Source organism: Eubalaena glacialis, chromosome 2 (genome assembly GCF_028564815.1).
Source record: "Eubalaena glacialis isolate mEubGla1 chromosome 2, mEubGla1.1.hap2.+ XY, whole genome shotgun sequence".
NCBI lineage: Eukaryota > Metazoa > Chordata > Mammalia > Artiodactyla > Balaenidae > Eubalaena > Eubalaena glacialis.
Window position 1 is genome coordinate 60,408,359 of NC_083717.1, and position 24,166 is coordinate 60,432,524.

General features: G+C 36.5%; 1 protein-coding gene across 5 annotated transcripts in view; it reads right to left on the bottom strand.

Moving 5' to 3' along the window:
* SCAPER (S-phase cyclin A associated protein in the ER) overlaps positions 1–24,166 on the bottom strand; it is a 473,441-nt gene that overhangs the window by 316,151 nt on the left and 133,124 nt on the right. For all 5 annotated transcript variants that reach the window (XM_061181876.1, XM_061181877.1, XM_061181878.1 and 2 more), the window contains 2 exons: positions 20,057–20,217; positions 2,765–3,027 (listed from right to left, as the gene is read on the bottom strand). In XM_061181876.1, coding sequence (XP_061037859.1) covers positions 2,765–3,027; positions 20,057–20,217 — 424 coding nt within the window. The remainder of the gene's footprint in view (positions 1–2,764; positions 3,028–20,056; positions 20,218–24,166) is intronic.

A 24,166-nucleotide genomic window follows, 5' to 3' on the forward strand; every position in this document is an offset into this window, starting at 1 on the left:
GTATAATACTCTGTGTTATATTCAAATAACTAAAGGTATTTACATGGTTTTTAATATCAAATGAAGGCACTTTTCACCAAATATGTACTTCCAGGGCATTTTACTCAAAAACATTAAACTCGCTCTCTTTAGATAACATTAACACAGCCTCGAAGCATCTTTCATAAAGATCCACATAGCACATAATACCAAATCTCAGATCTAAAAGAGAAATACACCATAAAAAGTAGAGTATATGTCAGCATGCAGTTTCATTATGCAATTCATATTCTTTAGACTTCAATAGGCTCTCCATTCCCCTTTAGGAATATTTAACACATAACCAGCAGAAACGTGAAAATCATTTAAACAAACACAACTTGTGCTGAAGTCAAATACATACCCATTTTTAAAAAACTTTCTAGTTTAGTGAATAGGAACAAGCCTTTATTTTCACTTTCTAACAGAGTACAGAAAGAATGGCGCTATGTTTTCCAGCTATACTCAGGGTAATGAACTCCAAGGAGAAGAACTAAAATCTAAAATTGTGAATTTAAAACTTACTCACATCACTACTTAAATAAACATTAGATAAACATTGCAGTGGCCATAAAAACCCTAGTTTGATATAGTATTTATATAAATATTAAACTTGGCCAAGTCATATAAACTACTTTAAAAATCCTACTATTGGTTAGAACTTTAAAGTGTCCCAAAGTGTTCATTTTAGCATAAGCATTATTCAAATTGCATCACAATGTTTATATTGCTATCAACATTATCCATACATCAGTCACCATGGTTTATAATCTTCTCAGTAATATTTACATTAGCATTATTGATCTTTACAATATAGTCAACCCTGTTTATTAAAAAATCAATATCAACTTAAATAACAAAATCAAAGCTAAACTATAATGTTGAAAAATATATAAAAATGCTAATTCCATTTTCAGAATGACAGTGGAGAAAACAGTTATTAATATTAGCTTGGCCACCATAAGCAGTGAACTTTTATACTGAAATAATTTAACAATAATTACTCAAAAGTTCTATGTATAGACTATTTCTAAAATCTCAAAAAATCACATAAGTTTATTCATTACAGAAAATCAGCATAATTTTTACAGTTATATTTTATAGTTAAAATATAATACATGTACCAAGAATGCTAGATGTTAGCTAAGTGATATAAAAAGTGATTTCTTCATCAAATTTACCTACATTTAAAAGTTTCTTAAAGTTTCACCCAACAACTACGTACTGATTACTTCCTACGTATCTATGACTCTGCTCCATATTGTGGGAAATTAAAAGGCAACATAAGATAATGCCCACAAGGAGCTTTCAATCTCATGTGGGCACAAAACATACATATATTAAAGAGTTATAAAACATCAGGAACAATGTAGGATTAAGAGCCATTATTATCATTAAGGAAAAAGAACATGGAAGTTGAGTACAGTTTCTAATAAAAATAAATATCCTACAGGTAAAAGGAGAGAATTTTAAAAAGCAGATACTATTCTGGACTGAGAAATATGACAACTATTTTACAACTTTTTTACTTAGTCCCTGTACCTTGTCAAAGAATATCTCTTATATTTCATTAGTCATTTTACATAAAATTATACTAACTGAAGGTAAATCTTTCTGTAAACAAATATCTTTTTAAAATGCATTGCTGGGACTTCCCTGGCGGTCCAGTGGTTAAGACTCCACGCTTCCAAGGCAGGGGGTGCAGGTTCAATCCCTGGTCTGGGAACTAAGATCCCACATGCCATGCAGGGTGGCCAAAAAAAAAAATAATAATAATAATAAAATAAAAATTTTTTTAAAGTCCTGTTTTTAAAAAAAATGCCTTGCTTAACCGAGTAAGTAAAATAAACTTCAAATGGACTGACAGAAGAGTACTGGGAATATTAACTTTAAAGAATTATTTAAATATAAATAACTCTATACTCGAATTGTAGGAAGTAGAGCAAGTGAAAAATGATTCTACTTTCATCACCATTTAAAATAACGCTACAAATGAAGCAGGAGGACACCATTTTAACCAAGTAATCAAAGTTAACAAACTTGGGCAAATTGATATGATATGCCTTTAAATGTGAGGCTAAGAACAATCACTTTATTTCTGTCAAAAATGTATAAGCTAAAGTGAATAATGAATAAACAAACTGAAGAACATTGTACAAAAAACCCACAATGTATACTTTAAAAATATTAATGTCATGAAAGACAAAGACAGGCTGAGTAACTGTCCCTGGTGAAAGACATTAAAGAAACAAAGCCAAATACAATGTGTGATTCTAGATTGGATCATGCATCATGGAAAAAAATTCTATGAAGAAATTATTGGGACAACTGGAAATTTTTGAATATGGACTATAAATTAGATAACAATATTATATAAATGTCAAATTCCCCGAATTTTATAATTATAGTGTGGTTATGTAAAAGAGTTTCTTTGTTCTTTAGACATATATACTATAGCATTTAAAGGTGAATGGTTACGATGTTTGCACATTACTCTCAAATGTTTAGCATACAATATGAGTGTGTGATATGTAAATATAGAGAGAAAAAAATGTGGCAAAATGTTATCTGTGAATCTAGGAAAAGGGTACAGGAGAGTTCATTATTCTATTCTTGCAACTTTCCTGTAGATCTGAAATTTTTCACAATAAAAAGTAAAAAATGAAGTAGAAAAATTAAGACATTCCAACATACATATATATATCCTTTATAAAAAAGCAATAAAAGGATTTTCAGAATGTACTACCTGGGTTCTCTCTGCAAGAGGATGATCACATGAGTGTAATGAGTCTTTGAGCCGAGATTCTATAGTATTAGAAGGTCCACCTCCAACAAATTCACCTTTCTGAATACTTTTGTCAGGTAAAAGATGTACATTTTCTTTATCACTGTCATCCTTTGACCTTAATGCTTCTGTTGGTAATGAAACTTTTGGCATCACTGCTGTTGATCGTGAACGAACAGGCCTTCCTCTCTGAACAGTTTCCCATCCTTCAGCATCTTTCCGTTCTATGCAATTGAGGGAAGAAAATAAATCAAGATTTCTTTGATGATAAAAATTTTCAAAAACCTACAAAATAATATTTTCCAATCTAATTCCCATTAAATATAACTAAAATATAAACATGACACTAATTACTATGCAAGGTGTATTGTGCACAAGTGTGTGTGTATTCTCTAGTCCCTACAACCACACTGTGGGGTAGGTATAATTATCCCTATCTTACAAATGATAAAATTGAGATTAAGACTGACCTAAGGCCCTGGGACTTCCCTGGTGGTCCAGTGGTAAAGAATTCGCCTTACAATGCAGGGGACACGGGTTCGATCCCTGGTCCCACATGCCGCGGGGCAAGTAAGCCGGAGCGCAACAACTACTGAGCTCACATGCCTCAACTAGAGAGCCTGCGTGCCGCAAACTACAGAGCCCACACACCCTGGAGCCTGTACACCACAACTAGAGAGAAACCCATGTGCCACAATGAAAGATCCCACATGCCCCAATGAAGATCCGGCATGCCGCAACTAAGACCCAATGCAGCCAAAAATAAAATAAATAAATAAGAAATAAATCCTTAAAAAAAAAAAAAGACTGACCTAAGTCCCCACAGTCAAAAAGTAATAACATTTATATAGTGTATACTATGTGCTAGCACTGTTCTAAGTGCCTTAGATGTAACTCGTTTAAATAAACCCTCTTAGAGGGTTCACAACAACCCTCTAAGATCAGTACTGTCATTCCCATATTACCAATGAGGAAACTGAGACAAAGAGAGGTTGAGTAATTTACCCAAGGTCACACACTTAGTAAAGGTAAAGCCAAGATGCAAGTCTAGGCAAATTGGTTCTGATGTCCATAGCCCAATGAATATGTAAAAACTACCTTCCCTTCTTTTAGAATCCAAACATAGGCCTTGGTCCAAAATCCACGTTCTTTTTCCCCTGTCTCAGTACTAATAGTACACACTGACTTAGGAAAAAAAGGAAAAAAACTATTTTAATGATAAGATTATAGTGTTAAATGAATGAACCCTCAATGATCTAGTCCACTATTTCACCATACACATAAGAAAATGAGGGCCTGCATCCAAAGTCACAGAGCAAACTAGCCTAAAATAAATAAGAAGCTTCTACCAAAATGCTTCAAAATTTCACAACCTGAGATATATATGTATACAGTGATAGCCACAATTTTTAAAATTTTACAGGCTAATTGTAATCTGTCAAAATTAGTATGAAGACTTCCAGTTCTGGCCAAGATGGAGCAGCCTCACCTTCATTTCCAGGTGCTCCTACTTACAACTAAAAACTCTGGGAAAAAACATACAAAATAAGCACACGACGATTTTAAAAGATAGAAAGTAGTAGGTGGACTGCCTAGTGACCCTGGGAATTGAAAAGCAGCACAGCAGTGAGTTCTCTGTTTTTGTTTATTGCTGACAGGATGCTATAAAAGCCTCCAATCCAGAAGGACCAACTGACATAGACAAAACAGGCATCAGCAAAACTTGTTCTGCCAAGCCAAAGGACAGAGAAAAGGATGGCCTAAGAAAACAGACAACCATTTTGGCAATATTCCTTCTATTCTAGCCAAACGTCAGTGGAAACCTTCCACCCCATAGTTTCAATAGGGGTAAGCAGAGAGCTGAACTTCCATTGCCCACCTGGCAGAAGCAGATGGTGGTCCAATTCCCTCACCAAAACAGTGTCAGCAAAGGTGAACAGTGAGCTGAGCTTTTACCTCCAAATGGCATTAATAACACTAAACAAAGCGGTAGGAACTGTACTTACTCAACACTCCACTTTCCCTCACACCTAGTGTCAGTGGGAAGCTGAACTTCCACACCCACCAAGCAGCAGTGAGACTTAATGAGGTACTGAGAGTCAGAACTGGTAGACACTGGTCCTCCCTACCCCCACTTTTAGCAGGGCCCAATGGTGAGCAGAGCCTCTACTTCCATCTGGCATCAAAGACACATAGGACTAGTCAATATTCTGACCTCCCCCGCCCCCAGTGTCAGCAGGTCCCCTGTAGAAATCTGAGCTTCCACCCTCACCAGCATCACTGCCGTAGAACGAAGTGGTAGGAGACAGATTTACTTGGCACATGGATCCCCTTCCACCTTGTAATAATGTAAGCAGGACCAATCAGAAAGCTAAGATTCCACTCCACCCTACAGGGACAAGTCAGGAGTCAGTCCTCTGTTCACTTTGCCCCTCCCTTGTGTCAGTGGGGCACAGCAGAGAACTGAGCTTACACCAGCAGTAGGAGCCAAGGAAGTGGTGAAAGTTGGTGCCCCAATTTTGCTGGAAAGGAGTCATAGGGAATACCTTAAATGGAGTATAAGGGACCTGTAGGCCAATAACAAAAGAGGTAACATTTGTGTCATTGGCATCCCAGAAGGAGAGGAGAGAGAATGTAGGACTGAAAAAGTATTTAAAGAAAGAACAAATAAAAACTTCCCAAACTTAGTGAAAGACATAAAACTAAACATTCAAGGAACTAAGAAATCCAAAGAAATTTATGCCAAACTCATCATAATGAAACCTCTGAAAACTAAAAACAAAGAAAAATTCCTAAAAGAAGCCATAGGGAAAAGATAAATTGTCTATAACAGAACATCAATTTTAATGACAGCAAATTTCTCATCCAAAACACTGAAGGCCAGGAGGAAGTGGCACAACTTTCAAGGACTGAAAGAACTGTTAATCGCAAATTCATATCCAGTGAAAATATCCTTCAGGAATGAAAGGCAAATAAAGGCATTCTCAGATAAAAGGAAAACTAAGAGAATGTGTCACTAGCAAACCGGCCCTTAAAGAATGACTAAAGAAAGTTCCCTAAAGAGAAAAAAGTTTTTTTTTAAAAAAAAAGAACATGGACTAAATGCTCCAATCAAAAGACACAGAGTGGCAGACTGGATAACAAAACAAGAGCATACAATATGCTACCTATAAGAGACCCTCTTTAGGTTGAAGGACACGCACAGATTGAAAGTGAGAGGATGGAAAAAGATATTTCATGCAAATAGAAATGACAATAAAGCAGGGGTAGCAAAACTCACATCAGAAAAAACAGACTTTAAAACAAAGGCCAAGGGAGATCTTCAAGATGGCAGAGTAGTAAGACGTGGAGATCATCTTCCTCTCCACAAATACATCAGAAATACATCTACACGTGGAACAACTCCTACAAAACATCTACTGAACGCAGGCAGAAGACCTTAGACTCCCCAAAAGTCAAGAAACTCCCCACGAACCTGGGTAGGGTAAAAGAAAAAACAGAGACACAAGAATAGGGACAGGACCTGCACCTCGGGGAGGGAGCTGTGAAGGAGGAAAAGTTTCCACACACTAGGAAGCCCCTTCACTGGCGGAGACAGGAGGTGGGTGGGGGGAAGCTTCGGAGCCACGGAGAAGAGTGCAGCAACAGAGGTGCAGAGGGCAAAGCAGAGAGATTCCCGCACAGAGTATAGGTGCTGACGAGCACTCACCAGCCTGAGAGGCTTGTCTGCTCACCCACTAGGGCGGGTGGGGGCTGGGAGATGAGGCTCCAGCATTGGAGGTCAGATCCCAGGGAGAAGACTGAGATTGGCTGCATGAACACAGCCTGAACGGGACTAGTGTGCCACAGCTAGCTGGGAGGGAGTCCGGGAAAAAGTATGGAACTGCCTAAGAGGCAAGAGACCATTGTTTCAGGGTGAACAAGGAGAAGGGATTCACAGCACCGCCTAAACGAGCTCCAGAGATGGGCACGAGCCATGGCTATCAGTGCGGACACCAGAGAAGGGCATGAAACTCTAAGGCTGCTGCTGCAGCCACCAAGAAACCTGTGTGCAAGCACAGGTCACTATCCACACCTCCCCTCGGGAGAGCCTGTGCAGCCCGCCACTGCCAGGGTCCCATGATACAGGGACAGCATACCCAGGAGAACACACGGCATGCCTCAGGCTGCTGCAACGTCACAGTGGCCTCTGCCGCCACAGGCTCGCCCCACATTCCAAACACCTCACTCCCCCCAGCCTGAGTGAGCCAGAGTCACCTAATCAGCTGCTACTTTAACCCCGTCCTGTCTGAGGGAAGAACAGACGCCCTCAGGCGACCTACACGCAGAGGCAGGGCCAAATCCAAAGCTGAACCCCAGGAGCAGTGTGAACAAGAAGAGAAAGGGAAATTTCTCCCAGCAGCCTCAGGAGCTGCGCACTAAATCTCCACAATCAACTTGATGTACCCTGCACCTGTGGAATGCCTGAGTAGACAACGAATCAACAAAAAACTGAGGCAGTGGACTTTGGGAGAACTGTAGACTTGGGGTTTGCTTTCTGCAAATAATTTGTTTCTGGTTATATGTTTATTTTACTTTAGTATTTAGAGTTTATTATCATTAGTAGAATTGTTTATTGATTTGGTTTCTCTATTACTTTTTTTTTTTACTATATAGGTAAATATATATATCTTTTCCTTTTTCTTTTTTTGTGAGTGTATATGTATACACTTCTTTGCATGATTTTGTCTGTACAGCTTTGCTTTTACCATTTGTCCTAGGGTTCGGTCTGTCCGTTATATTTTGTTTTTTTTTTTTAAGTATATTTTTTAGTGCTTGTTATCATTGGTGGATTTATTTTTCAGTTTGGTTGCTCTCTTCTTTCTGTCTTTTTTTTTCTTTTATTACTTTTTAATTTTTTAATTTTTAACAATTATTTTTCATTTTTTATTTTAATAACTTTATTTTATTCTATTTTATTTTTTCTTTCTTTCTTTCTTTTTTTCTCCCTTTTCTTCTGAGGCGTGTGGCTGACAGGGTCTTGGCACTCTGGCCAGGTGTCAGGCCTGTGCCTCTGAGGTGGGAGAGCCGGGTCCAGGACATTGGTCCACCAGAGACCTCTCGGCTCCACGTAATATCAAATGGCGAAAGCAATCCCAGAGATCTCCATCTCAACTCTAAGACCCAGCTCCACTCAAAGACCAGCAAGCTACAGTGCTGGACACCCTATGCCAAACAACTAGCAGGACAGGAACACAACCCCACCCATTAGCAGAGAGGCTGCCTAAAATCATGATAAGGTCACAGACACCCCAAAACACACCACAGGACGTGGTCCTGCACACCAGAAAGACAAGATCCAGCCTCATCCACCAGAACACAGGCACTAGTCCCCTCCACCAGGAAGCCTAAACAACCCACTGAACCAACCTTACCCACTGGGGGCAGACACCAAAAACAACGGGAACTACGAACCTGCAGGCTGCGAAAAGGGGACTGCAAACATAGTAAGTTGAGTAAAACGAGAAGACAAAAAAACACACAGCAGATGAAGGAGCAAGGCAAAAACCCACCACACCTAAGAAATGAAGAGAAAATAGGCAGTCTACCTGAAAAAGAATTCAGAATAATGATAGTAAAGATGATCCAAAATCTTGGAAACAGAATAGAGAAAATACAAGAAACGCTTAACAAGGACCTAGAAGAACTAAAGAGCAAACACATATTGATGAACAACACAATAAATGAAATTAAAAATTCTCTAGAAGGGATCAATAGCAGAATAACTGAGGCAGAAGAACGGATAAGTGACCTGGAAGATAAAATAGTGGAAATAACTACTGCAGAGCAGAATAAAGAAAAAAGAATGAAAAGAATTGAGGACAGTCTCGGAGACCTCTGGGACAACATTAAATGCACCAACATTCGAATTATAGGGGTCCCAGAAGAAGAAGAGAAAAAGAAAGGGACTGAGAAAATATTTGAAGAGATTATAGTTGAAAACTTCCCTAATATGGGAAAGGAAATAGTTAATCAAGTCCAGGAAGCACAGAGAGTCCCATACAGGATAAATCCAAGAAGAAACATGCCAAGACACATATTAATCAAACTATCAAAAATTAAATACAAAGAACAAATATTAAAAGCAGCAAGAGAAAAACAACAAATAACATACACGGGAATTACCATAAGGTTAACGGCTGATCTTTCAGCAGAAACTCTGCAAGCCAGAAGGGAGTGGCAGGACATATGTAAAGTGAGCAAAGGGAAAAACTTACAACCAAGGTTACTCTACCCAGCAAGGATCTCATTCAGATTTGATGGAGAAATTAAAACCTTTAGATACAAGCAAAAGCTAAGAGAATTCAGCACCACCAAACCAGCTATACAACAAATGCTAAAGGAACTTCTCTAGGCAGGAAACACAAGAGAAGGAAAAGACCTACAATAACAAACCCAAAACAATTAAGAAAATGGTAATAGGAACATACATATCGATAATTACCTTAAATATAAATGGATTAAATGCTCCAACCAAAAGACACAGACTGGCTGAATGGATACAAAAACAACACCTATATATATGCTGTCTATAAGAGACCCACTTCAGACCTAGGGACACATACAGACCAAAAGTGAGGGGATAGACAAAGATATTCCATGCAAATGGAAATGAAAAGAAAGCTGCAGTAGCAATTCTCATATCAGACAAAATAGACATTAAAATAAAGACTATTATAAGAGACAAAGAAGGACATTACATTATGATCAAGGGATCGATCCAAGAAGAAGATATGACAATTGTAAATATTTATGCACCCAACATAGGAGCACCTCAATACACAAGGCAAATGCTAACAGCCATAAAAGGGGAAATCAACAGTAACTCAATCATACTAGGGGACTTTAACACCCCACTTTCACCAATAGACAGATCATCCAAAATGAAAATAAATAAGGAAACACAAGCTTTAAATAATACATTAAACAAGATGGACCTAACTGATATTTATAGGACATTCCATCCAAGAACAACAGAATACACATTCTTCTCAAGTGCTCATGGAATATTCTCCAGGAGAGATCATATCTTGGGTCACAAATCAAGCCTTCGTAAACTGAAGAAAATTGAAATCGTATCAAGTATCTTTTCCGACCACAATGCTATGAGACTAGATATCAATTACAGGAAAAAAATCTGTAAAAAATACAAACACATGGAGGCTAAACAATACACTACTTAATAACCAAGAGATCACTGAAGAAATCAAAGAGGAAATCAAAAAATACCTAGAAAAAACTGACAATGGAAACACGACGACCCAAAACCTTTGGGATGCAGCAAAAGCAGTTCTAAGAGGGAAGTGTATAGCAATACAGTCCTACCTTAAGAAACAAGAAACATCTCAAATAAACAACCTAACCTTACACCTAAAGCAATTAGAGAAAGAAGAACAAAAAAAACCCAAAGTTAGCAGAAGGAAATAAATCATAAAGATCAGATCAGAAATAAATGAAGAAGAAATGAAGGAAACAATAGCAAAGATCAATACAACTAAAAGCTGGTTCTTTGAGAAGATAAACAAAATTGATAAACCATTAGCCAGACTCATCAAGAAAAAAATGGAGAAGACTCAAATCAATATAAGTAGACATAAAAAAGGAGAAGTAACAACTGACACTGCAGAAATACAAAGGATCATGAGAGATTACTACAAGCAACTATATGCCAATAAAATGGACAACCTGGAAGAAATGGACAAATTCTTAGAAATGCACAACCTTCTGAGACTGAACCAGGAAGAAATAGAAAATATGAACAGTCCAATCACAAGCACTGAAATGGAAACTGTGATTAAATATCTTCCAACAAATAAAAGCCCAGGACCAGATGGATTCAGAGGCAAATTCTATCAAACATTTAGAGAAGAGCTAACACCTATCCTTCTCAAACTCTTCTAAAATATAGCAGAGGGAGGAACACTCCCAAACTCATCTTACGAGGCCACCATCACCCTGATACCAAAACCAGACAAAGATGCCACAAAGAAAGAAAACTACAGGCCAATATCGCTGTTGAACATAGATGCAAAAATCCTCAACACAATACTAGCAAACAGAATCCAACAGCACAGTAAAAGGATGATACACCATGGTCAAGTGGGGTTTATCCCAGGAATGCAAGGATTCTTCAATATATGCAAATCAATCAACGTGATACAGCATATTAACAAATTGAAGGAGAAAAACCATATGATCATCTCAATAGATGCAGAAAAAGCTTTCGACAAAATTCAACACCCATTTATGATAAAAACCCTCCAGGAAGTAGGCATAGAGGGAACTATCCTCAACATGATAAAGGCCATATATGACAAACCCACAGCCAACATCGTCCTCAACGGTGAAAAACTGAAACCATTCCCGCTAAGATCAGGAACAAGACAAGGTTGCCCACTCTCACCACTATTATTCAACATAGTTTTGGAAGTTTTACCTACAGCAATCAGAGAAAAAAAAGAAATAAAAGGAATCCAAAAAGGAAAAGAAGAAGTAAAGCTGTCACTGTTTGCTGATGACATGATACTATACATAGAGAATCCTAAAGATGCTACCAGACAATTACTAGAGCTAATCAATGAATTTGGTAAAGTAGCAGGATACAAAATTAATGCACAGAAATCTCTTGCATTTCTATGCACTAATGATGAAATCTGAAAGTGAAATTAAGAGAACAGTCCCATCTACCATTGCAACAAAAAGAATAAAATATCTAGGAATAAACCTACCTAAGAAGACAAAAGATCTGTGTGCAGAAAATTATAAGACACTGATGAAAGAAATTAAAGATGATACAAATAGATGGAGAGATATACCATGTTCTTGGATTGGAAGAATCAACATTGTGAAAATGACTCTACTACCCAAAGCAATCTACAGATTCAATGCAATCCCTATCACTCTACCACTGGCATTCTTCACAGAACTAAAACAAAAAATTTCACAATTTGTATGGAAACACAAAAGACCCTGAACAGTCAAAGCAATCTTGAGAAAGAAAAACGGAGCTGGAGGAATCAGGCTTCCTGACTTCAGACTATACTACAAAGCTACAGTAATCAAGACAGTATGGTACTGGCACAAAAATAGAAATATGGATCAATGGAACAGGATAGAAAGTTCAGAGATAAACCCACACACATATGGTCACCTTATGTTTGAGAAAGGAGGCAAGAGTATACAATGGAGGAAAGACTGCCTCTTCAATAAGTGGTGCTGGGAAAACTGAACAGCTACATGTAAAAGAATGAAATTAGAACACTCCCTAACACCATACACAAAAATAAACTCAAAATGGATTAAAGACCTAAATGTAAGGCCAGACTCCATAAAAGTCTTAGAGGAAAACATAGGCAGAACACTCTATAACATAAATCACAGGAGATCCTTCTTGACCCACCTCCTAGAGAAATGGAAATAAAAACAAAAATAAACAAATGGGACCTCATGAAACTTAAAAGCTTTTTTGCACAGCAAAGGAAAACATAAACGAGATCAAAAGACAACCCTCACAATGGGAGAAAATATTTACAAATGAAGCAACTGACAAAGGATTAATCTCCAAAATATACAAGCAGCTCATGTGGCTCAATATCAAAAAAACAAATCCAAAAATGGGCAGAATACCTAAATAGACATTTCTCCACAGAAGATATACAGATTGCCAACAAACACATGAAAAAATGTTCAACATCACTAATCATTAGAGAAATGCAAATCAAAACTACAGTGAGGTATCACCTCACACCGGTCAGAATGGCTGTCATGAAAAAATGCTGGAGAGGGTGTGGAGAAAAGGGAACCCTCTTGCACTGTTGCTGGGAATGTAAATTGATACAGCACTATGGAGAACAATATGGAGGTTCCTTAAAAATCTAAAAATAGAACTACCATATGAGCCAGCAATCCCACTACTGGGCATATACCCTGGGAAAACCATAATTCAAAAAGAGTCATGTACCACAATGTTCATTGCAGCACTATTTACAATAGCCAGAACAAGGAAACAACCTAAGTGTCCATCAACAGATGAATGGATAAAGAAGATGTGGCACATATATACAATGGAATATTACTCAGCCATAAAAAGAAATGAAACTGAGTTATTTGTAGTGAGGTGGATGGACCTAGAGCCAGTCAATCAGAGTGAAGTAAGTCAGAAAGAGAAAAACAAATACCGTATGCTTACTCATATATATGGAATATAAAGAAAAAGAAAAAAAATGGTTCTGATGAACCTAGAGGCAGGACAGGAATGAAAACACAGACATAGAGAATGGACTTGAGGACACAGGGAGGGGAAAGGTAAGCTGGGACAAAGTGAGAGAGAAACACTGACATATGTACACTACCAAATGTAAAACAGATAGCTAGTGGGAAGCAGCTGCATAGCACAGGGAGATCAGCTCGGTGTTTTGCCACCACCTAGAGGGGTTGGATATGGAGGGTGGGAATGAGATGCAAGAGGGAGGGTATATGGGGATATACGTATGCATATAGTGATACAACAGAAAATAACACAACATTGTAAAGCAATTATACTCCAATAAAGATATTAAAGGAAAAAAGAAAAAAAAATGCCCTGGAATAATCCCAACCTGAATGTGATTTGTTATCATTTTTATTTATCACTGTATTCAATTCACTAATATGTTGTTCAATGTTCAAGAGAAAATGTTTTATTATAATATCCTTTTTAGGTTTTGATATTAAGGTTATAAAATGATCTCTCTTTTATTCTAAGGAAGAGTTTCTTTAAGATTGAATGTAACTTTACCTAAAATGTTTGGAAGAATTCACAGGTGAAGCCATTTTGACCTGGAATTTTCTTTGTGAAAAAATGTTTCATTATTAACTCACATTTTTTTAATACTTATAAGTTCCTTCAGGTTTTTCTAATTCTTGCTATGCAACTTTTGTTATGTTTTTCAAGTTGTTAATTTTTTCTAAATTACTAAATTTAGTGTATAATATTGCTCATAATTTCTTTTTAATATTTTTGGGATCTGTGCCAATGCCCCTGTTTCATTCCTGGTGCTAGGCCTTGTCTCCTCTTTTTCTTGGTATTACTAGAAGTCTGTTAATTTTATTGGTCTATTTGAAGAACTACATTTTGGCTTTGTTAATTCTTTTCTATTCTCTCCTGTATTTTTCCTTCCATATTCCTTGGGTCTAGCTTGTTCTTTTCTAACTTCTTAAGATGGACAGAGTATGGATTTTAGGTTTTCCTCCTTTCTAATTGGTGTAATTGAGGCTAGAAATTTTCCTCAAAGCATAGCTTTACCCTAATCCCAAAGATTTTAAATGTTCATTTTTATTCAACTGACATATTCTAATTTTCAGTGTGATTTCTTCCCTGACTCATGGATTATGCAGACATAAATTCCAAAATTCCAAAAATCTGAGAATTGTACAGCTATCTTTTTGTAATTAATTTCTAACTTCATTCCACTGTGTTAAGACAGACAGAATAAGTTCAATCATCTGAAAGTTGTTGAAACTTGTTTAATGTGTCAATTTTGGTAAATATTCCATGTGTGCTTGAATATGTATTTGGACTTACAGCCATGACAAAGTAGCCTGTATTAAAATTAATCTTCTTCCTGCCGAACACAACTACAAGAGCTAGACGAAATATATAAATGAATTGTTTAAAGGCATTGGAAAGCAACCAATATAGGCAAGATTTGAGGAACTACAATTCTTGAGAATAGAGACAACAACATGAGATCCATATTCACCCTAGAATTTTCCCTGAAGACTGCTGGAATTCACAGTGCAGGAAAGTGAGTTCTAGCAGAAACCAGCAGTCCTATCTAGCTAAGACAGATATTGGAGTTCGATGAGTCTAAAGCAACTGGGGCGTCAGGGGAAAAAATCTTGGACAGGGGGAAACTGCAGGAAAGTAAGCCAAAAGAATCTGCATTCAATCTTCCCCTAAGAAGTCTGACAACTGCTAAGCTTTGCATATACAGGGCAAGATTCCAAGACACCCAGCAGAAAACAGCAGCTGGGATGCTAATGAACTAAGCAGATATTGTAGCAACTGTATGGTGCTAAGAAACAAAAGTTGGAATTCAGGAATGAAGTGGTCTTGGCAAGCACCCCAGGTTTTCAGTTGAGACCCCAAAAGGAACAAGAAAAAAGTAAAACACATCAACTTTAATAAAACCTCAAGCCAAACCTTGACAGGATTAAGGTGCTCTGCTTGTTCTCTACCTTACTGCCATAAAAAACTATATATTTTTAGAAGAAGCCTCTATAACTTTTAGTATACAATGTTAAACATTCAATTAAATATGAGGCATCCTAATCAAAAAGAGTAAAATAACTGAAAACTGCCCCAAAAATGTTTTGTAAACAAACTCACAGGTGGTTCAAACATTTTACTTTTCAGACACAGATTTTTAAAATAGCTATTATTAATATGTTCAAGAAAATATGGATTAGACATACAGAACAGAGGATGAGTAGAATGACTAGAAGACATATCAGTAAAAAGTTTCCAGATTGAAGCAATAAAAGGGAAAAAATGGAAAAGAAAAAGCATTAGTTGTTAGACATATCAATTATATCAAGTTCATTAATCAGGTCGTTTACATATTTTTGATCTTTACTGATCTTTATCTACAGGTACCATCATTTGAGACAGTTATGGTAAAATCTCCCAGTGTAAATATAGACTTTTTTTCAATTTTTCCTTTCAGTCCTGTCAGGGTTTGCTTTATATGTTTAAAAGATATGTTATGTACATATAAATTTAGAATTACTTTATCTCTCTGTTGAAATGATCCTTTAATAATTTTTAAAAATCTCTCTTTAAAATGTTTCTTGGCTGCTCTTATTTCGTCTGGTAACAATACTAGCTTTGATTTGAATGGGGTATGTATAGAATATCTTTCCCTGTCTTTTTCTTTTGACTCTTCTACGTCTTAATATTGAAGGTGTATCTCTTATAAGCAGAATCCAATTGGGCTTTATTTTTTAAAGTTTTATAATCTTCGTTTTAAAAATGTAATATTTAGACCATTTACATTTAATGTAGGGATTGATACATTTGCATTTACTTCTATTACATTATAATTCTTTTTTTGATTTGTCTTATCTGTTTTGTGTTTCTTTTTTTCCTCTTCTCTTGCTTTCTTTTGGATTGATCAAAAAGATTATTAGTTGAACATTCTTTCATTCTTCTTTGTGGTTTTCCTGAATTTATAACACAGCGTTGACTTATGTCTAATGCAAACGAGCACTTTTGTAACTTCTTAGACAATGCTAGAACCTAGAAAATATAAACTCCATTTATTCCTCTCTTATCTTTTGGGTTACTGTCATAAATTTTCATTCTACATATAAGTCAAGCTCCACAAGACATTGTTTCACACAATCAATACACATTTAATGTTATCTGTATGTTTATTCCTTCTAGAGTTCTTCATTCCTTCATGCATTTCTGGGATTCTATCTGGGATCATTTTCCTGCCATCTGAAGAACTCTGTCGTGTTTCTTTTAGTGTAGGTCTGATTACAAATTCTCTCAATTTTTATTCATCTAGAACTACCTTTATTTCACCTTCATTTTTGAAGGTTATTTTTGCTGGATGCAGAATTCTATCTCGCCAGTTATCTTCTTTCAGCACCTTAAAGATCTCATTCCACTGCCATCTGGCTTTCATCAGCTATAAGTTGACTCTTGCTCATTTGAAAAGTCTTTTCTTTTTTAAAGCTGTGACTACTTGCAAAGATTTTCTTTCTTTGATTTTTAGTATTTTTACTATATTGCATCTAGATGAGATTTGTTTTGTATTTTTCCTACTTGGAGTTTATAGTGGTTCTTGAATATAAGACAATATCTTTTGACAGTTTGGGGAAATCTTCAGTGATTACCTCCTAAAAGGTTGCTTTTGTACCATTCATTCCATCCCTTCACAGACTCCACTTACAGGTGTGCCTCTTACGCTCTTCTCTGCATTCTCCTTTCTCTCTCTCTTTTCTCTCCATGATATAGCCTCAGTATTTTCTACTGACTTAGAATTAATTCAATCCCAACTCTCCTAAATTTTAAATCTCTTCTCAATGTGGGTAAACACATTAGTTGTTTTAAGAATTTCATTTACCTTCCTGGATTCCTCCCTTCCAGGGCACTGTGACCATAAAAAAATCTGGACTGGCTGCTATCTAGACATGTACACAGCAGTCATTCTGGGATCACCACCATAGAATTATTACCTTTGCCTCTTCTCTGTACAGGCTCCCTCTGGTAGTGATAGTGTCCATAGAGTTAAAAATCTTTTGAGACCTAGAATGTTTGAAAATGTCTTTAATCTACTCTCACATCTAATGGATAATTTGGCTGGACATAGGATTTTAGCTTAGAAATTACTTTCCTCGAGAATTTTGAAGACATTGCTCAATTTTCTTGTGGCTTCTAGTGATAATTCTGCAAAAGCAGGTGTCATTCTGATTCTTGGTCATTTGTACATAAACTGATTCTTTTCTCTAATTTTTTAGAGCCTCTCATCATCTGTAGTACTCACAAATTTCCCAACATGTTTTGATGTCACTGTATTTTCATCCATCATAGTGGGCACTTAATGGGCTCTTTTGGTTAAAACCTTATTATCTTTCTGTTAAAGAAAATTTCCTTTAATTATTTCATGACTTCTTCCTTTTCCTTTATCTTTCTATAATCCATGTTATTCAAATAGTGGATAGTCCCAGTATCTATTTTTATATAATAAGCCTAAAACTTAGCATCTTAAAATACTAACCATGTTATTTCCATGCAATTCTTTGAGTCAGGAATCTGAAGAGTGCTCAGTTTGGCGGGGGGAGGTGTAGGAGGGGGCTCATCTCATCTCCACATGGTGTCAGCTAGGGTGGTTCAACTGAGACCAGAGAATTCATGATAGCTTCACCACATGCCCAAAGCTTTCATACTAGTTACTGGCTGAGACTAAGTTCTTCTTCTCCTGGCTAGTTTCTCTTCACATGGTCTCTCATTATTCAGCAGCCTATCTTGGGCTTCTTTACATGGTGGCTGGCTTCCAACAAGGAGAAAATTAAAGCTGCAAGCCCTCTTACCAGCTAGGTTGGGAATTTACCAAACCTCACTCTAGATACATTCTATTGATCATATCAAGTCACAGGACCAACCAAAGATTCAAGGCAAGGGAAAACAGACTCTACCACTTGACAGTGGAAGTGGCATGCATGCACAGGGATGAGAGAAACTGTTCACACCCATCTTTGCAGACAATCTACCACAGGCCACAATCTGGCTTCAGATTGCCTAAGTCTTCCAAGACTACCAGACATTCATCAATTAGAGAATCAGCCTTGAAGACCAATATCTCATGATCTATATCAGATTTGGATGTGTTCCTCAGGTGTGGGTTCTCTTGATCTGGAAACCTGGCAGTTCAAGTAGAAGAGGGGTTGAAGTGGAAGCAAGATTGAGGCATCTCAACACTATCTTTATCCACAGTCTTCTACTTAGTCTCGTTGTTTGCAATACAGTACCCCCACCTTCCAATGTGTCTGGTATCCCTCAGGTCAAATACCATCTTTTGTACCTTCTCTAGAAATTAAACCTCCAATATTCTGTAGGGTAAGAGAGATACATCTACTCTCATCCTACTACTCAGAGTTATGGGGAAGTAGGGAGGATTCGAGATTCTTCTTATAATCCCTACCTATACCCTCACTTCCAGAGATACCTGCTCCCACCAATTTCTGATCCTTTTGGAAGTTATGTGGATCAAATTGGATTGCTTGACAGTTTTGCCCACCCTCTGAGCTGAGGATTCAGCTAGCTTACTCAAATGTCACAACTGGTCTTGCTATTTTCCAACTTTCAAAAATTTGTTCATATCATCTCTTCTCCTGTCTCTTTTTCCTTAAGTCCTTTCATACCATTTTAGTTGAGTCTGGGGAAAAAGCAAAGTAACTGCATGTGCTCACTCTATCATCTTTAACAAAAATCAATTTTATAGCATATCATTACTAACTTGAGTACTATACCTACTGTAATTATAAATTACTTAAGATATATACCATAATTCACTGTGCATAATAGTGCATCAAAACCCCACAACTGAATACCAAAGTGGTCAAAAAAAAAATTCCTTGGTATATTAACGAGTATTTTTAAGCCTAGTCATAATGAAGATCTATCATTTCACTTCAACCAAACGGGTCACACTCATAAATAATCTGAGAGTACTGCTTTTAACAAAACCATGATACATGCTAATACTATAATTCCTTTAAGTTATTTTGCAGTTTTGATTTTTTAACACATTTCTCTCAGACTTTCAAGACAAAGACACTAAACTTTATGATTCCACATTTTCCTACCTTTTCCTAAGAAAGAACTCATACCTACTCTCAATTTTCTACTTCCTCAATAGAGAAAGCAAGGGCAATATATTCCATAAAAGTAAGGTATATATCTGAAATAAGCCAATACAACTTACTGAGACCAAAATGGAAAAACAGCACAACAACAACAATATCAATAATGCAAAGGTGGCAATACCTTTGTTATAGCCAATAAAACATTTCTTTATGAACCAAAAAACTCCAAAGTGATCCTTCACTGAATAGAAAAGGAAGCAGTATTCTCAAGTTGTTCCTTAACTAATAAGACAAACTCATTATTACTTACTATCACTCTAAAATCCAAGCCTCTAAAGATGTATAAAAATCCACTCTGGATTTATGAAGGAAACTCCTATGGAATCAATTCAGATGAGTCTTCAGAATTACAGCCCTTCTATTTATTTTTGCCCCTTTATTATTCTGATGGTATGGAAAACAGATATGTGAGTAAAGATAAACATATGATATTATTTTAGTACCAAAACAGTATTTAAATATTAATGAAATGAAGTACTGACATGACATTTTAAAGTGTATACTACCTAGAAGATGAACTACTTTATTTCTTTTCTACTTTAAGTCTTATAAATGAACTGACAAAAGATATCATTCTCCTTACAGTTTACACAGGGCAAACCTGAGACTAGAATGATCTCCAAAAGTTTTCATACAGTTTTTAAGATGATTTTATGATTTTAACTAAGGCAAATTAACATATAAATGATGCACAAAGATAAATATATAATGTTATTAGCACCAACTTCAAATAAAATAAATATCTCCACATAAATCTACTTGTCTAATACATAAAAAGGTTGACTCAAAGTCACTTGCCATTTTTGCGGGAAGGCTTCTGCACTGTCATTGGTGGGCAAGACTGGGCAGGTGTTACATCCGAAGAAGCAGTAGAGCCTGTATGATGAGCCTTTACCTTGTCAGCCCAACTGACACCTGTGGGAGCCAGACGTGGAGCAGCCACTGTGCCAGGTGAACCCCTATGGAGAAAATGACAGCATTTAATAAATCAAATATAAGTTGAAATTTTAAATATATAGTTAATATATTTAAATTTTAAATGCATTATGTGTGTGTATGTGTATCCACATACATAGAATAACATACTACCATAGCAATTTAAGGCAAATATACTCATAAATTTATCTTGTTCTAGTACTTCATTACTATACCATAACATATTGTATGGGAACAAATATGACAAAAAAGCTCTCACCAGACTGGTTTAAAAGAAAATTTCAGTTAAATGGGGAATCTTAAAAAAATGCATATATTTTTTATTTAAAATTTTATTTTCATTTAAAACTCATATCTTTTAATAATATAAATGTGCATTAATTTGCCAATTTATCAATGTAGGCATTATTAAAACAGGCTTTTTTGTGTACATTATTTCATACATGAACCACAAGTATGATGCCTCATTGACAATGTCCAATTTTGTTTTCTTTAAAATGGAGTGATAATTTAGTGACACCTATTAAATAATCTAAGTACACAATCCTCCTCAATTTTAATAATATTTTCCCCAATCTTTCACAGTTGTCCTATCCACTCCTCATTTGACAGCAAAATTTAACAGTTCACTTTATGAAAGCTTTCCAAAAACTTATCTTAGTTTTCACAGAAACAATGACTCTTTTACACTCACATTTTAGTGGTTTACTTAGTATTTAAGTTATGAGTTAAAATATAGACAACTTGAATAAACAAGTTTGGTAACTAACTGCATAGTCTAAAGCATTTAACTCAACCAGTAAGAACAGAATTGAGTGTATATACTAAAGTAAGCCTATAAGCCACAATTTTTCAGCATGCTTAAACATGTTTTACAATGATAATAAAGAGTGTCAATTAATCCAATGATATAATACATGGAGATCAGTATGAGAACCTTCACTATGCATGCATTAAAGACTTCCAGGTTAAAATAAACCATGCACTATACAATACTCTGAACCACAGACCAATGGACTGCATTACAGGGAAATTTCCCTTAAAATGGTGATAGAATATAAAAACATTTGGTTTTATTTGCTTATATGTCTTTCCCCCACTCCACTAAGGTCCAATTATTATAAGGTTCCAAAGTCCATCAACCTTCACCTAAGGCAATATTATCTAGTAATCTCATATGAAAGCAAAAAAATTGGTTCTACTGAATAACACTTTATGAGCTCTTAGTAAGGGCCAAGTATTGATACAATGCTAGATGCTTGTGATAGAGAAGATATGACAAGCATCTTGCCTTAAAGAAGGTCATAATATAAGTACAAAGAGTAAACAAACATTAAAAATTTTAACACACTGAGGGTTTGAGGCGGCTGCTGTTGCGGGGCAGATAAGGCAACTCAGCAAGCCACTCCAGGAAGCCAGTCACAGGAGAGCAATGCTTTGGACCTGCCATCCGCTTATGACATACGGGATTATGTGTTGCAGAGACCCAGCCAGAAGGTCCACGTTGAGGCTTTTAGTTCTGAGGGAGCCCTTTCTATTCCTTGCTCTTGTGATGTGGATCCAGCTGTGTGGCTGACAAGGTCTTGGTGCTCCAGCCTGAGCCTCTGAGGTGGGAGAGCTGAATACAGGACACTGCACCATCAGAGACCTGCCGGCCCCACATAATATCAATTGGCGAGAGCTCTCACAGACATCTCCATCTCAATGCTAAGACCCAGATGCACCCAACGACCAGCAAATTCCAGTGCTGGATGCTCCATGCAAAACAACTAGCAAGACAGGAACACAAACCCATCCATTAGCAGAGAGGCTGCCTAAAATCATACTAAGTTCACAGACACCCAAAGCACACAACCGCATGCGGCTCTACCCACCAGAAAGACAAGATCCAGCCCCACCCACCAGAACACAGGCACCAGTCCCTTCTACCAGAAAGCCTACACAGGTCACTAAACCAACCTCACCCACTGAGGGCAGAAACCAAAAACAACGGGAACTACGAAGGTGCAGCCTGCAAAAAGGAGACCCCAAACACAGTAAGTTAAGCAAAATGAGAAGACAAAGAAATACGCACCAGATGAAGGAGCAAAGTAAAAAACCCACCAGACCAAACAAATGAAGAGGAATTAGGCAGTCTACTTGAAAAAGAATTCAGAGTAATGATAGTAAAGATGATCCAAAATCTTAGAAACAGAATAGAGAAAACATAAGAAATGTTTAAAAAGGACCTAGAAGAACTAAAGAGCAAACAAACAAAGATGAACAACACAATAAATGAAATTAAAAATTCTCTAGAAGGAATCAATAGCAAAATAACTGAGGCAGAAGAATGGATAAGTGACTTAGAAAATAAAAGAGTGGAAATAACTACTGCAGATCAGAATAAAGAAAAAAGAATGAAAAGAATTGAGGACAGTCTCAGAAACCTCTGGGACAACAATGAACACACCAACATTCAAATTATAGGGGTCCCAGAAGAAGAAGAGAAAAAGAAAGGGACTGAGAAAATAGTTGAAGAGATTATGGTTGAAAACTTCCCTAATATGGGAAAGGAAATAGTCAATAAAGTAAAAGAAGCACAGAGAGTCCCATACAGGATAAATCCAAGGAGAAACATGCCAAGACACATATTAATCAAGCTATCAAAAATTAAATACAAAGAAAAAATATTAAAAGCAGCAAGGGAAAAGCAACAAATAACGTACAAGGGAATCCCCATGAGGTTAACAGCTGATCTTTCAGCAGAAACTCTGCAAGCCAGAAGAGTGGCAGGACATATTTAAAGTGATGACAGGGAAAAACCCACAACCAAGATTACTCTCCCCAGCAAGGATCTCATTCAGATTAGACAGAGAAGTTAAAAGCTTTACAGACAAGCAAAAGTTAAGAGATTTCAGCACCACCAAAACAGCTTTACAACAAATGCTAAAGGAACTTCTCTAGGCAGGAAACACAAGAGAAGGAAAACACCTACAATAACAAACCCAAAACAATTAAGAAAATGGTAATAGGAACATACATATCGATAATTACCTTAAATGTAAATGGATTAAATGCTCCAATCAAAAGATATAGACTAGCTGAATGGATACAAAAACAAGAAAGGTATATATGCTATATACAAGGAACCCACTTCAGACCTAGGGACACATACAGACTGAAAGTGAGAGGATGGAAAAAGATATTCCATGCAAATGGAAATCAAAAGAAAGCTGGAGTAGCAATCCTCATATCAGACAAAATAGACTTTAAAATAAAGACTATTACAAGAGACAAAAAAGGACACTACATAATGATCAAGGGATCAATCCAAGAACATATAACAATTGTAAATATTTGTGCACCCAACACAGGAGCACCTCAATACATAAGGCAAATGCTAACAGCCATAAAAGGGGAAATCGACAATAACACAATAATAGTAGGGGACTATAACACCCCACTATGGTCTCATAGACCACAATGCTATGAGACTAGAAATCAATTATAGGAAAAAAACTGTAAAAAATACAAACACACGGAAGCTAAACAGTACACTACTAAATAACCAAGAGATCACTGAAGAAATCAAAGAGGAAATCAAAAAATACATAGAAACAAACAACAATGAAAACACAATGACCCAAAACCTAGGGGATGCTGCAAAAGCAGTTCTAAGAGGGAAGTTTATACCAATACAATCCTACCTCAAGAAACAAGAAACATCTCAAATAAACTACCTAACCTTACACCTAAAGCAATTACAGAAAGAAAAACAAAAAACCCCAAAGTTAGCAGAAGGAAAGAAATCATAAGGATCAGATCAGAAATAAATGAAGAAGAAATAAAGGAAACAATAGAAAGAACAATAAAACTAAAAGCTGGTTCTTTGAGAAGATAAACAAATTGATAAACCATTAGCCAGACTCATCAAGAAAATACGGGAGAAGACTCAAATCAGCAGAATTAGAAATGAAAAAGCAGAAGTAACAA